This window comes from Python bivittatus, unplaced genomic scaffold (assembly GCF_059951505.1).
Source record: "Python bivittatus isolate LINGU-HERP-01145 unplaced genomic scaffold, Pbiv_v1 ctg000980_np1212, whole genome shotgun sequence".
Taxonomy (NCBI): Eukaryota; Metazoa; Chordata; class Lepidosauria; order Squamata; family Pythonidae; genus Python; species Python bivittatus.
Genome location: NW_028277125.1, coordinates 29,520,121 through 29,536,527, shown reverse-complemented (window position 1 = coordinate 29,536,527; position 16,407 = coordinate 29,520,121). Strand labels below are relative to the sequence as shown.

Below are 16,407 nucleotides of genomic sequence, written 5' to 3'. Positions count from 1 at the left end.
CTAGCCTTCTCACTACCTGACATACATAAGGCCTGAGACTTCTGAAACTGGAAGGAAGGAAGGAAGGAAGGAAGGAAGGAAGGAAGGAAGGAAGGAAGGAAGGAAGGAAGGAAGGAAGGAAGGAAGGAAGGAAGGAAGAAGAGAGAGTTGGTAGAAAAATAAAACCCAGATTTAGCTAGTTATAGAGCAAACCATTGGTTTCTGATGACCATTGCTACTGCTAAATATAAATGTGGACCATCAACCATACAACAGTATCATACTGAATAAAGCTCTAACAAGTTTCTGCATTTCACATAAACCTAGAGTTGGGCTGGGACATTTAGACTACCACGTCCAATCCCCTGCTCAGCCCAAAAATTCAAGCATCCCTAGAAAATTACTGTCTAGCCTCTATTTGAATACATCCATTGGAGGGACCTAATCACTTCTCTGGGTAATTATATCACACCACCAAGATGGGGACTTAAAGTTCTTCCCAGATGCTTAATTTCTGAATCCTTCTATGTTAAAAAGTAAATTCCACTGACTTCAGTGGGGGTTCTTCTAATCTTTACGTGGCAGTTTGCAAATGAAGCAGCTGAGAGGAGCTCTGATGGAGCCGTCCTGTACATTTCTTGTAATAAACATAAAACGAGCAGGGTTGTCTGTTTGCTACACAGTAACATAATATGTAGTTTGCCCCTTAGGTGCTAGTGAACCTATTACGATGTCTGATAATTAAATATTATTCTGTATGTAATGCTACCCAATGCTTCTTATTATAATAAGGTAAAATGAATGCTTGGATTGCTTTACTACATTTTCTGCCACCTTTTAACCTGTTAAGAAATATGTATGGATGATTGCCAACTTGTTAGCTAAGTATTATACTCCTCTATATTTCATTACACCAGGTCTGACTGAGAACACTTAACTCTTGACTGTTCCCAGATGTGCAACTGGATGTCCTGAACAGATAAATAGCATTTTACATATCAAAAACCATAAATTATTAAAATATTTTATTTCCTATAGCTATTAAACGTAGAATAAGCCATTTGTTTTTTTAAAAAAAGCTGTAAAGACATTTTAGTTATTTGCTCAATGGCCAAAATCAATGGAATTTTACAATAAATGAAGGAAACATGCAAACAGTGGCATTTAGTACATAATAAAGGCTAATATGATATGAATATATCATACTCAACAGAAACGAAAGAATATTATAATGTATGGCAATCTTCTATTTACAAATTAATGGAAGAGCCAGGAACAATGTAATCAACAAATGTAAAAATGGTACCAGAGTTGTTTCTGGTAGATGGGCAGTCATGTAAGTTTGGGAAGGAAAGAAGGAAGGAAGGAAGGAAGGAAGGAAGGAAGGAAGGAAGGAAGGAAGGAAGGAAGGAAGGAAGGAAGGAAGGAAGGAAGGAAGGAAGGAGAGTTGGTAGAAAAATAAAACCCAGATTTAGCTAGTTATAGAGCAAACCATTGGTTTCTGATGACCATTGCTACTGCTAAATATTTTGCAACTTAGATATTTCAGTATGTTGATCTTACAACAGCTGATCTGTAATTGATTATGGTAGACTGAAACCTTACTAATAATTGGCTTAATTTGTTCATGACTACAGGACTGTGAGGTCCAGAATAGTCCTCGCTTAACAACTGCCCTGTTTAGCAACCATTTGACATTACGATGGCACTGAAAAAGTAACTTTATGACCGGTCCTTGCAGTTATGACTGTTGCAGAGTCCCCGTGGTTTATGACTGTTGCAGCACGTGATCACCATTTGCGCATTTCACAGCCAGTTTCTGACAGAGTCAGTGGAGAAGCCGGCAGTAAAATTGCAAGTCACAGTCATGTGATGTCTCACTTAATGACTGCTGGTGATTTGCTTAATGACCACAGCAGAAGTGAGGTCATAAATCTGTCATGGTCACATGGTCTTGCATAACAACTGCATTGCTTAGTGACAGAGTTGCTGGTCCCAATTCTGATTGTTAAGCAAGGACTGCCTGTAAAACTATTATCCCCCAAACAATGAAATCCAAATGTAAAATAAATAAAATAATAAAATAAAATAAATCTAGGGGGAAAAAAGCATTACCATAGTTAATGGAATATATACTTAAATAATATATGGGGGACTTTTCATTCAGTAAAGTTGTCTGCTCTATGTTTACTTTTTAAAAATAAGAATCAAGTTCATTATACTTTTATTGTACCAATATTTAATAGGAAAAATGTAGAGGTGAAGTAAATGTTAACTGCAATTTTCATTTTTGAATAACAGAAAAGAAAAGGCTGCTTTTTGGTTTATATCATACTCATTTACTTCTCATATAGGATCAACTGCTCAGTTACAGTATGCTTAAGCATAAAATAAGATACTGTGATGATTTTATCAAATAATACTCAGAAAGAAAGAAGCATCTTCTGTTAATAAACAAATGAAAACTGCAGTTATCAAGTCAGTATCACAGGAATTCATACTAAGTTTTTTGATGACTTAATATTCCATGTTAGATCATACTAGTATTCAGCCTTACCATTAAAAATGAGTAACCTATCCAAAGACTTCTCCAGTTTGGTGGACAGGAAGGAATGGATTGATCTTGACTATGAACCGCAATGGTTTGGGCAGGAGCTTCACATACAGCACATCTACTAATATAGGGCTCTATTTCTTCATCTGAGAGGGGCATCATGGGCAAAGGAGATGCACTTGAGAGCCAGTAAGATTTATCATTTCGACTTGCATAGTAGCAGACTTGATTGACATTGCAATAGGTAAAAGGCATAGTGCTAAACACAGGGAGACAGGATCCAGCGAGACCTAGAAGCCAATTAAGATTTAATAATTACCAATATTAGCAATATTAATAATAGCATGAGTAGCTTTATTCCTTATCTCACTTTAGTTCTACATAACCAGTAAGTGACTGATACATAAGGATTTTTTTTAATGTATTTACAGAATTTCTAAACAAAAGCTAATATCTGTGTCCCAGAATAAGCAGCTACACAAATCAGACAGTTTTTTGTTTTCTGTAGAGACTGAATATTTTTAAGTGCTATGTAGAGGTAGTCCCAGTTTAAGAACGAGTTCTGTTCCCAAGGTCTGTCCTTAAGTCGAATTTGTATGTAACCCGGAACAATATTATTGTATAATACTGTGTAAGTAGTATTGTGTAATTAACTCGAACCATTGTGTATTTAACTCAAATTGTTGTGTATTTAACTCAAATTTTGCTACAGTAGGCTCTGTTCTTAACTGTGGGTTGTCCATAAACTGGGCGTTCTTAACCCAAGGACTACCTGTAATCAATTTTCTTACTATGGGAATTTTAAAATAAAATTAAATATTTTCAAAACAGAGAAAAGATACAGTCCAGTCGGAGAAAATAAATGTCAAATGTCAGTTTGCAACATCATTAGATAAGACTAGAACGGTCTTTTGTCTGAACCCCTGATGAATCAAGCCTACTAAATATCTCTGAGATAAATGGACAAATAGTATGGCACAGAATAAGTGAGGTTACATGTTTTGCTCAACAAACCACCATAAAAAGTTTTGATTTCTAATTCATAAATTCAGGTAATAGGCTACAAATTGCAACCCCAGTCTTCTTTAGAGAAAACATCAATGATGTTACTATAACCAATCCTTTAATTTTGATTATATGAATATTGTTCCAATAGAGGTGAATAAATGTTGTTATTTACACTTAAATATTTTTTAAAATGGAAGTAGTGGCACTTGTCCATAATAAACAAAACACTTGGACAATGCCTTTTTTGAAATGAACTAAAATGCCACGAGAAACTTAGCCCATTTTAAAATGTTTGTAGTAACATCAGGATTGTAATGCTGTCTCCAAAATCATGCTTGAAATTAGTAATGATTGAGGGTGTGCTCAGGCATATAAAAATTATTACAAATAAACCAAAGATACAACCTTTTTGGCATTCAACCTTCAGCAGAGGCAGCCTGATAATGAAGGTTCAAGCAGGGGACGAGACAGAATAACTATTACGTGAAAACACAAATGGTACCTCACAAGATTGAAAACAGTCCCAATCCTATACATTTGTGGAACAGCATAGACTCAGATTCAGGTGCTATGCCTTACAAGAAAAAGTCTGATAACATCAGTGTCTAAGTAACTTTAATAAATGTCATATATGAAAATGAATGGAACTCATTGTTCCAAGTAAGCTGGAATTAACACATATTAACTGAGATTTCATACAGGGATCAAATATTTGAAGCTCCCCTTTAAACCTAAGAGAAAATCTTCAATTACATATACTTCTTAAATACCACCATTGGCAATAAAAGTACAAAGCATTACAATTCCTTTTTTTTTTTTTTTGATAAAGATATAATAATGCTCACCAAGGTCTTGGTTATGGGCTTTCTCCTGCCCTTCAAAATAAAGCAGGCTGTATCCAGTCCATAATCTTGGCATTCCCTCAGGACAAAAGGGTTCTGTTTCTGACTGACTATGAAAAACAAGCAGGAACCCGCTACTCCATTTGGATTCTGGCCCTGGTGGCCCTGGAATCCCAGTTTGGCCTGGAGGACCTTAAGAAATGGAGAAAAGGTAGACAAATAAGAACCTACTTAAAAGTTGGTCCCATTTCTACATCAAAGATTTACTTTTCTAGAATTAGTATGAGAGTGGGTGAGGAATCTTGATTCCTAGACTTTGAATTAAATAGAAATAAATATATATATATTAGATAGCATGGGCAATAGGATGGCAAGTTTCTCAATTGAACTTCTTCAGAGATTTGAGCTCAAAAGTGTAAAGGACTCAGATTCTGCTCCTTCAGAAACATCAGGATACAGGTTCAATAACTTCAAGTAAAAATCACAACCATGGGTATATAAATATAATCCATTTGCAAAAGAAATATATTTCTAAAAGGAGAACAAATGAAATAGAATATTTACCTTGTGGGCCTGTGCTTCCTTTTTCTCCCATGTCACCTTGATCACCATGAGGTCCTTGTGGTCCAAGCAAGCCTTCCAGCCCTTGCTGACCTAATGAACCTTCTTCTCCTTTATTTCCTAAAATACAAAAAATTTATTAGAAAGTAGATATGATTCAGCACTATACATACATACATAGCCATCCTCTTTTCTGTCCCTAGAACAAGCACCAGACTTCTACTGGGTTGCCTACCACAGACTTTCTGATGACTAAAAATAGATTTGGCATTACACTTCTATCAAGATATATAACACTTTAAATCAGTGTTTTTCAAACTTGGCAACTTTAAGATGTGTGGAGTTCAACTCCCAGAATTGCCCAGCCAGCATGCTTTAGATGTCGAATAAGAAATTTGGTTCAATGGAAGGAAAACACCGTAAAAACGTGTGACATAAACCTCATGGTAAAATGAGGGTGCACAAACTTAGGGATGGGCCTGTTCTTCAGCCTTTGATAGATATACTTTGTTATGCCCTGTCAGGGAGCTACGCACAGCATGACCAATTACAGGATATTACCACAGTGCTGGGGCTGAAATGCTCAGCCTTTTTATTTTAGGGACTGGGGAGATTTCAGAACTCATTTTATACCTTATTCCCAAAGCAGAAAAGTGGCCACTTCACATTTCTAAAGTAGTTCTTGGATGCTTAAGATACCCATTTTGGTCCCTAAGATAAACCTGCCCCCCAAAATGGACCTAAATTTTTTGGCCTTCCAATGTTGGCCTTCCTACTTAAGAGGGTAGGGTCTTGAGGCCACAAATGACAGCATTCCATCCACAAGTTGCCGAACCCTATCTTGGGAAGATACATAATAAAGATTTTTGAGACTTTGTCTCTTCCTTATTACATAGTTTCTGAAGTCATACAATCTTTTACCTGGGGGACCAGGAAAGCCAATTGGCCCTCTTAATCCTACAAAGCCTGGTGGTCCTCGTGGGCCTAATACTCCAGGAGGCCCTGGAATCTTAGGACATGAGGAGTAATCAACTTTTCCATCTTCTCCTGGATCACCTGAAACACACAGCATTAAATACTTTGTGAAGAGTGCATTAGACAGTAGCAAAAAGAGATTCTTCTCAATGTTTGACTAAATTGTTTTGTTTTATATTCAGTAGAAAGGGAATACAAATAACTCAAATAAATAATTATGTGCAAATGTGTACATTTTGATCAACATGATTTGGCTTAAGCAGCTGCATTTAAGGTGAATGGATATTATTGAACAAGACTGTTGCTATAAGGAGACTGCTCACTTTTTTTTTTTTTAATTAGAAATGGGAATTATGGCTCACCCTCCAGTTTTAGGAGTGTGTGACAGTTAAATCAGATCTTAATAGGACAGCGTTGCTACAGAGCAAGTATAGGCAAGTTCTGAGGCATGAAGGGCCTGATGATAATTTCTGTGATGTAGAGGTTTCTCAGGAGGACATGCTAATAAAGGCTGGGATGGCAGTTTTAGCAGCTGCTCAGGCAGCAATATGATTAGCCATAGAATCCTCTCATAGAAGCTGCCAGTGGGGTGCTAAGTCTTCAAAACCTGATTGTCCTATAAATAGCCACATTTTTACAAGGTCAACACTGGCAGAGTAACAGAAGCAAAGGGGAAGAGAACTGATAGTACTGCAGAATGGATCACTGAAGGCTACAGACAGATTGTGTACTACCATTGGCTCCCACCCCTGTAGATAAAGGAATGTAATTATTAAACCTGAACAAATGCTTGGATAAAGATGTTTCAGGGAGGAGTCTTTTTGGACTCACAGCTCTGGCTCAAGAAGCAGGGGGCAGCTGTGGCCAGGGAGGCCTTTGCACAGATTCATCTGATGTACCAATTGCACACATTCCTGGACTGGAAGGCTGCCTGAACAGTCAACTCATGCTTTGGTCACCACACATGTGGACTATTGCAATATGTTCTACATGGGGCTGCCCTTAAAGAACACTCAGAAGCTGCAGCTGGTTCAAAATGAGTTATGGGCATATCATAGTACACCCATGTAACACCTCTACTTTATGAATTGCACTGATTACCAGTAGGCTTACAGGTGTAACTCAAGGTGCTAGCTATGATTTATAAAGGCCTTCATGGCATATGGCCTGGTTATCTGAGGACTCATTTGTCACCTGTGTTGTCTGCCCATCCTGTTTGAGCCGACAGAGTTGGCATACTTCAGGTCCCATTGATTAAACAGTGTCAATTAAACATTGCCTGCCTTCTAGAAGAGCATTTCCCCCCCCCCACCTCCACCCCAATATCCGTATGGCCCCTACCCTGACCTTGCTTAAATGAGCCCTTAAATCCTAGCTCTTCTCCTAGGCCTTGGGCTAGGATGGATGGCAACTCCTTTGAGGAAATGGCTTAGGCAAAAAAAAAATAATAATAATAATCTTGCTCTTCCTGGATGTTCATCACTCTTTTCTGATTTGTATTGTTCTAAGTCAAGTGGTCTTACAAATTTGGAAAATAAATAAACAGTATAGTATCATCACACAAATTTTCTCATTAGGCTCTCCTTTCTCCCTGTGGTTTCCAATTATTATGCAATTCCAGGAAAAGATGCAATTCTTTAAAGAGATAGGTGCTATCACTTGCCCCTGTGGACTCCAAAGCACCTTTTCCTAATTATTTCCAAAGCACTCTACAGCCCTATTATTTATTCATTTCTGTGCAGCACTGAGATAAAAAGCTCCATTCCAGTTACTAAATATATATAACTTCTTCCAAGGGATTGTCTTTCCCGGTACTTGACCCTGGCCCCCACATCAGTAAAACAGCAAGGGATGGAAAGTTTCTGAAGAGTGACTTTAACTTCTATGGTCAGGAGGAAAGGAACTGCAATATGTGTAGAATGGAATGTTGTTAGAACATTTTAATTAAGACGACAGAATAAAATTTGAGGCTAAATGGAGAAGCAAGAAGCACTCAAGGAAATACTTTCTAAAATACACTCATCTTCTGTAGCTTACCTCTGTGACCTAGTAGAATAAATGCCAAGAATCAGATCATGACAGCCATTTGACATGCAGGAAGAAAATCATGGAGACAGATTAGCATAGGAATACAACAAGAATTGCTATGACTTGGAGGGTGAGTTCAAGATTTTTCTGCCTTAGGAGCAATAGCAATATCTATTCTAGTTTTACTGTAAACTGCCCAGAGTCACTCCACAGTGAGATGGGCGGTGACAAATTTGAAAAATAAATAAACAAACAAACAAACAAACAAACAACCCAAGATGATCTAGCACCCAAAGTTAGTCAATGTATTTATTCACCACTGAGAATGAAAATGCAACAAGATATTCTCCCCCTCCTGACAATAAAAATGAAATTATAATAAATAAAATAAATAACAATGTGTTTCCCTTTCAGTGATCTGCTTGAGATGACTCAGCCTAATGGCAGAGTCAGACTAACACATCTGGCATCATCTTTCATTGTAATGGTAAGAGAAAAAATTATGAGTAAGCTATCTAAACTGACTTGGAGAATTTTTATCCACATCACCGGATTTCAAAATTACTGTTATTTATTGTAATTTGGCTATCAGAACATACATTCAAAATTGTCAGGAGAAAAAAATAAATGCCTGAAATGCTAAAAATTACCTTTATGGCCCATAGGACCAGTTGGACCCTGAAAACCTTGAGCCCCAGGCTCCCCAGGGGCACCAGGCGGTCCTTGCAGACCAGGTGTCCCTACTGGACCTTAACAACGAGAAAAAAAGGGATCAGTGTCATATCCCTACTACAAGAAATTTCCAATGTGAAACTCAAATCTAATATATGCTAAATCAATAATTTCAAACATACCTTTTGAGCCTTTTCTTCCTTGGTTTCCTGAAATACCTTTGGTTCCCTGTTTACCACGTGGGCCAGGAGTGCCAGGTGGGCCCAAAGTACCACAATCCCCTGGATCTCCTTTAATAAGAATAGTTTTTCCTGGAGGGCCAGGTTTACCTGGAAGACCTGAAATAAAAATTAAAACAATTGAAAACAAAACAGACTTCAGAAATAAGTGTCTGCAGACTTTCCCTTTAGTAATTTTAAAGGTCACTGTGGCTTCTAATTTGTAAGGTAGACAACTAGCTTTCCATTCTTGTTTGGCTTAATTATAAGTAAGAAGCTGCCTTATACCAGTCAAACATAATTCAGTGTAGTCTACACACTGATAGCAGGTTTGGGGTTTTAATTAGGGAACTTTCCAGCCATTGATGGAATTGTCAGAGATCGCACCTGAAATTTCTGCATACGAATCATGTTCCTTTTCACTAAACTGTATTTTCAATCTGAATTTTTAGTTCTTCCAATAACATTTAAGAGAGGTTAGGGTATTGTGTGTGTGTGTGTGTGTGTGTGTACACACACAAACACACAAATATTAATACACACAACTCAAAATCTTATAAAAGTCAAATATAAATTACATAATACCAATAGTGAAGCATTTCACTATTGTGAAAGTAACAATCCAGTGCTCACTTCAAAAATTCATACCAATAATGCAGGAATTTGAATTATCTTTTTTTATATAAGTTGTACACATTTTTTATTTTCATGCAAATTCAATAAATTTTGTTAATTTAGCTATTGAGACAATGCACCGCCTTTTTTCTCTTTGTCATTCTTTAAAGAGGTTGTACTGGCTTGCCTCCATTAGTAGCTATGGTTAATTTTGCAGCTGTTAAAGATGCCCTATCAGGTTTTGCATGTTCCTCTATTATAAATCTCTTAAGTTGTCCAAGCAAGATGATCAGAGAGCTCAAAATAAAATATCCAGTCACTCTGTTCAAATATGCTGTAAGTCCCCTGCCCCTAAATAATTGTTTTTATTTATTTTCCATATGTGATTGAAGTTAATAATTTCCCACATTTCTAGCAGGCACATAGGTACATATTTTCTGTGATACAAACCAACATATTTTCCTTTGAACAAACACATGGGAAGATTTTAAATCAATCACAAAGAGCAGTTATCTACTGATTTTTAGAAATATGAAATGTGTGGCTAACGTTTCCCATTTTAACTTAAAATTATTTCCCTTGTCCCTATACACTTCAATTGTCTGATAACTATAATATAAGAATTTCTTAGTTTTACTTCTTAACCTAATATATAATATTACTTCTTGTCCAACATAGATAGATCTTTTCTTGCTTACATTTCTTGTTCTCGCGTGTTTGCCAAAAAAGCCTGTGGCACTGAAAATATTGAAATTTTCTTATCACTATTTTGTTTCTTTGATTTGCCAAAAATATTAATTTTAAATATCACAACAGTAGATGTCATCATCCCCAACCAGATGAAAATATGGAATTACATTTACAGGATTGCTGTAAAAAGTTTTGGAAGACTCCTTTATGCCTACAGGGCATACTATTCTGTTCAGATTATCATACATATCTTTAAAGTTCTTTTGATATGCCCAAGACAAATCTTGCTGGGTAATCAGTTTTGTTATTCTAACTAAATGCAAGCAAGCAATTCATCTGTAACATTTTTTAAAGGCTGCCCTTGCCCCAAAGCTTTTCAGTAGCTGCACAACAAAAACCTAGTAAAAGACGATTTTTTTTTTTTTTAGATTCTCTAAGAGGAGGGTCCTTTTCTACTTCCAGTATGGATTTAAAAACAAACAAACAAAAAAAGTTCCATAACAGCATTTCTGGAAGAAGTCAAAAGATTTTAAGTGGTTCAATCAACTCTTGCAATTCTGCTATTCAAATATTGTTTTAAAAGTACCTCTAATACCATCTGAGCCAGCTGGACCTTGGTCTCCTGGAAAGCCACAAAGTGTATTTTCAGAAGGCTGACCCATAGAGCCTGCAGGCCCAGAGATACCTGGCTTACCTGCAAGGAAGGTGGAAGTGAGATAGGTGGTGACAAATTTGAAATATAAATAAATAAAATAAAGGAAAAAAAGAGTAGAGATAAAATATTAATATTGGCCATGTTTTATATACTTCCTTTCTCCTATCACATTTACTTAAGAAAAGTTTCCTTATATTGCACATCTGTTGTTTTAATCATTATGCGAAAAGTGATTGCATGAGAATGCAATAAATTATCACTGTAGCTATTGAAAGAATCAAAACATTGTTTATCAACTGGGTGTGGAGCTTTAATGCATTTGAATTAATTTACATTAGTCATTTACTTAGAAGCAGAAGGCTCTGATCCTGGAATGGAAACACATATTGGAAATCAGACTGTTGCCCTTCTTAACAGTGTGAAAAGGAATGGTGTGAAATGATGCAATATATAAGGACAATAAAGTCATTGATTATAGAACTAAATGATGATTCCAGTAACATAAAATTCTAATAGCGTAGAGGCATGTAGGGTGCCAAAATAAGGTCATCCCCAAATGTTTTATCAAAGGCATTCTGGTTTAGAGGTCATACTGTGATTTGCAATATTTTCTTTCATCATTCCTTTGTAACAAACCCAAAGTATATAGCCTGTAACCTTGCTATGCTCAGGGCTCTTCTGCGTTCCTTTAGCGAGGAGCCCCATAATCACTGTAGTTGTGCATGCCAACAAAAGATACTTTGTTTCACTTATCTCCAGTCATTTTGGTTCATAATTTAAGTGGGCATTTTTCCCACAACATGGATAACCAAAGACATTTTTTTTTTAATTAAGAAATCCACTACTTACCAGGAGGACCTCTTAGGCCTTTCTCTCCAGGGGGGCCTGGATGGGTACTTCCTGGAACCCCAGGTTCTCCTCTGTTACCTTTTAGCCCTGGTTCTCCAGTGCACCCTGGAGGTCCCATTTCACTTAAACCTTTATAACAGAATAATAATGAGAGAAAGGGAATGAGTGTTGGATTTAATGACATAAATGATTCTTTCCTTTGATTCTATCCAAGTGAAGCTAAATTTATTCAATATGTGATTTTTCAGCTTTCCTGTTTGGGATATCAAATCCTTCAGTCCTTCCAAAAGACAACTAAGGTCAATAAATTCTGCAAAGCAACATTGGTGAGAGGCTGCTGCTGGAAAGTACCATGGGTAATCTTGTAATACTATGTGTATGCACAAAGACTCATTAGAGTTTTCTCTGATAATTAGCCTTTCTTTTGATTACATCATGAATGTTTCATTCAAAATACAGTCAGTTGATTTTTTTTTTTGCAGTATAATTGTTTCCTTCAGTAGACATTCCTGTATAATAATATTAATTATTTCATGTCTTTACTAGTTAGTATTAGAAGTAACTAATGTCATTAGGAGCCAAGCTTCATAATTTTATTAAATTTAAACTATTGTTTCCTGATATTGTCTTTAATTTAAAAACATAGCATAAAATGTTTCATTCTTTACCTGGGGGTCCTGGCAAACCCTTTTGACCTTCTTGTCCATTTACACCATTTAATCCAAGTGATCCCAATAAGCCTTTAATATTTTGGGAAAAATAGGGTGGAGTGAATTAAGGAAAAGACAACAAATGCATTTGAACAATTTGTCTATCAAAAGTTTACCTGAAGTTTACCATGTCAGAATATTTAGCAGATGTAAACTTTTTGTTACTTCCAAAAGGATAAATCCAATTATAAAATCATAATTGCAACTTTTTTAGTCCATTACCAACCTATTCCCTGGTATTTCGCAGAACATATTTAATACCTGCCAAAGACTTTCTGAAGGTGGTTAAAATGGAATGGAAGTATGAAGTAAAGATCCTAAATTCCTTTTATTTGATTTCATTGAGAAGGAAATATAAGAAGGGAATAATTGTTTTGATTCTGAGACAAGATGCAGAAGTTTGGAACTTGTCTAAATTAGAATTGTTGGCTCAACAGTTCTTTAAAAAAGTATGATTCTTTAAAAATATATTTCTATGGTATTTCCCTTGCATCTGAAGCAGAATGCTATAGTAGTTTATTCCTGCAGTTGGCACGGAGTCAGACTAGAAGATCTCCTTTACATTCTATGATTTTATATTTCTATCACTTATGACATGGTCAGGTTAGGGTTGCTGACAACAGATAATAGCTTCTACAGAAACGTAAGAATCATTAAGCTGCCCTATCTCCAAATTCTCATGAATCCAAAAAGATTCCTAACACTGGGGGAATTTTCCTACTGACATGTTTAGGTAGTCTATCATAGCCCTAAATATCCCGTCATTTGCAGATTTTGAACTTTGCCTTGATTTTCTGAAAAGCTAATAAGAAGGTATCTAGAATGTAAATACCTGCATGGGTAAAACCAGCCCATTCTGTGTGTTCTTCCCACTTGGAGATGCATCATGTTCCCACATAAGAAAGTGAGACGAGTGGAGATCTGGAGATAATTTTCTACCTCCACTCTATGAAACTGTCCTATCCACCCCAAATCCAATTTGCACCACCCTGGCATTGTTCTATAAAGTTGTTAAAACAGAACTCTTCTGCATAGCCTTGAAAAGTTAGTGCTGCCTTGATTAGAGTTGGCAATGCTTATTGTTTTATTTCTTATTTTATATTATGTGTTTATGTTTTGCTATGGTTACTGTTTTATGGTCTTATAATTGTGCATTATAAGACCATAAAACAGTAACTTATGTTTTATGTCTCATCTGCATTGTAAATCATAATGAGTCGTTTTAGATTTGGTGATAAACAAAGAAGCAGTAGTGTTTGAAATTAACTGAAGACCTATTTGTTTTCTCCTAATTTGACCAAAGGAGGGAAATGAAAGGATGATCAGTGGCCCAGTTTGATGATTTTGCACAGGTTTGAATATAATAACACTTGCATCTGTTTTTTATTTTACTTTTGAAACAAAACTGTGATGCCAGATGCCTCATCAAACTTGTTAGCTGGTTTTACTTATCAGTTGCAAGCTCAAATGCAAAGTTACTACTATTATTCGTACTTGTTATTTGGATACCCAGTGCAGTGACTTGGACCTTAATGTACCTAATGACACCCCCTTGGTGCCCACCAAGCTCCCTTTCTCACCTGGCTTCTTTAGAATATTATTTTATTTCTTAAAAAATAAGAACCTAGCATTCTGCAAAGAACAACCTATTTCCAAAACTTTTTCTGGGCCCCACATAGCGGTATGTTGAAAGTGTGCTCATCCCTTTAGGGAAAAAAAAGACTTCTCTCCACTGGCAGTCCCAGTGAAAACAAACAGAAAAGTGTGCAGAACCCCAGAGAAAACAACTGAAGTAGCTGTGTGGAGGCTTTCAGAGGACACAGCTACATTAATGCTTTGAAGAGAGGTGCTTCAATTGCACAATAAGCTTTCTGGAGTCACCCTTTCCAATGGAATGCCTCGCCCTGCCTGGTAACCATGACATGTTTCAAATTTCCAAGTTGCCAACTAGCATCCCTAAACTGGGGACCGTTGGACCATCATAATTGGTTTCATGGTGGCTGAAATGTCTTTAGGATACATCCATTTAACACTGTATCTACACATCAGCGTAACGACATATGTCAATCGATCACATCTATGCCCAAACACCTACAGTTTTATAATTTGACAGTAGCTACACCTAAGAATTGGTCTGTATAGAATGCATACATCTGGGCCAATCAAATTATGAAACCTGCATGCACAATCTATTTTGATCTTCCTACTTTTGATCCACAGGTAATTCAAAATTTTAAATCTCCTTCCACTAAAGACATACCCCTAACATAATGGAATAAGTAGCCTAGACATTTGTTTTCAAAATACCAGTTTATGCCCTACATTTACATTAACAATCATGTTTGCATTTTAATGCTATGCTATGCACTGACATCTGTAATAATTTTTCTCCACAATATTTACCTTTTCTACCTGGGCTACCAGGTAATCCTGGGAAACCTGGAGGTCCCAAATAACCAGGTTTACCTTGTTCACCTGGAGATCCTGCAAATCCTGCAGCTCCCTGTGCACCTAAAGTAAAACAGACATTTCCCATACAGCATTTATTATTCTCTCTCATGTTGTTATAATTCTCCCTAATATTTTATTTAGCAACATGGTGATGAGAATCTCTAGAAATAACATAAATCTAGGAATGCATTCAGAACCACCCAGAGGTGCTTTGCAGTAAGATCGGCGGTGACAAATTTGAAATATAAATAGTGGCATATCAAAAATTAAAGCACATTGGACTGTGGATTTACTATCCTTTTGACACAGGCCAGCGGGAAACAATATACAGTCCACCCCACAACACCCATTTTGCATTTAAGCACATTCAAGCTTAAAGACCTATTTTTCAGTTTAAACCTGCCCAATCACCTCAAAACCAGAAGAAGAAGAAGAAGAAGGAGGAGGAGGAGGAGGAGGAGGAGGAGGAGGAAGGGGGGGACATTTGGAAATGCCATTGAATGCCCCTGCAGCCATCAAAGGCAATCAAAACATGGACTAAATAGTGCAGCATTTGGCCAAAACAAATTTGCTTACCCCTGGCCTAGGCTGAAGAAAAAGGCTATTTTTTCACATGGCTGTGAGGATAATATTATGAATGTATAAACTACATTTCTATTACTGTCTTCCTTTTAGTCTTATTCCATTATTCATATCTTCTCTTTCACTGTCTTGTCCATCATCATATTTCATAATACTTGTTTTAATGTTCATCCAATTTTTCTTTAGTTCTTCCTCACCTGGGAATCCAGGTGTTCCTGCATATCCAGGCAACCCTTTGGAGCCCTGTCTTCCTGGTTCCCCTTGAACACCTGGTACACCTTGGTCTCCAGGTAATCCAGGAAGTCCTTAAACAACCACAAAACAATCAAATTTTAGTGTAAACATTTTTCAGTAGAACATGCTTATTTCAGTTCTCATTCTAGAGAGATGGATATTGCAACTGGCATCTAAACCTAACCATGAGCCTGTGTTCATCATCAGATAATGATCTACACAAAAGGTAAAGAGAAGAATAATTCTGAATTACAATGAAAGCATTCTAATAACCATAATATTTATAGTTTATAGGTAAGATAATGAACTTTTTAAAAAATAGTTATTTCAAAAAAAATTACAATAACTAGAAGCAGTGCAATAAAATTCAGCGCATACATATAAGGGTTAAAAAGGGGGCAAGAAAAACAATTAATAAAACCACTTATTAATAATTCCTTAATATATCTCCTACACATTAATATATTCATCTGGCACAAAACAGTTATGCTTTCCCTGGTTAGCATAAGATATAAAATCAGACTATATATTTGAGAAGGCTTTAACTTTAGCTTGACCAGAATGCAGTTGAAGAGTGTAGGTCAATTTCTCAGCTATGGCAATATGCCATAATACCAAACATTTTGGTATTAAAGCTCCAACATTATAGTTTTATCTTTCCAGTGTTTAGCTATGGACATTCTGGTGGCAGTGAACAAAAATACCACTAATTCTTACCCCAGCCAAAAATGTATAAAGCAATATCAAACCAGTGCTGGAAGTGTGAAAAGGAAGAGGAGACTTT

General features: G+C 36.4%; 1 protein-coding gene across 1 annotated transcript in view; it reads right to left on the bottom strand.

Annotated features, from left to right (window-relative positions):
* COL4A4 (collagen type IV alpha 4 chain) overlaps positions 1-16,407 on the bottom strand; it is a 66,641-nt gene that overhangs the window by 2,989 nt on the left and 47,245 nt on the right. Inside the window, exons 34-44 of the mRNA XM_088132224.1 lie at positions 15,587-15,694; positions 14,760-14,867; positions 12,315-12,386; positions 11,647-11,775; positions 10,729-10,836; positions 8,802-8,957; positions 8,598-8,696; positions 5,866-6,000; positions 4,948-5,064; positions 4,387-4,575; positions 2,537-2,823 (exon numbers count right to left, since the gene is read on the bottom strand). Coding sequence (XP_087988350.1) covers positions 2,537-2,823; positions 4,387-4,575; positions 4,948-5,064; positions 5,866-6,000; positions 8,598-8,696; positions 8,802-8,957; positions 10,729-10,836; positions 11,647-11,775; positions 12,315-12,386; positions 14,760-14,867; positions 15,587-15,694 — 1,508 coding nt within the window. The remainder of the gene's footprint in view (positions 1-2,536; positions 2,824-4,386; positions 4,576-4,947; positions 5,065-5,865; positions 6,001-8,597; positions 8,697-8,801; positions 8,958-10,728; positions 10,837-11,646; positions 11,776-12,314; positions 12,387-14,759; positions 14,868-15,586; positions 15,695-16,407) is intronic.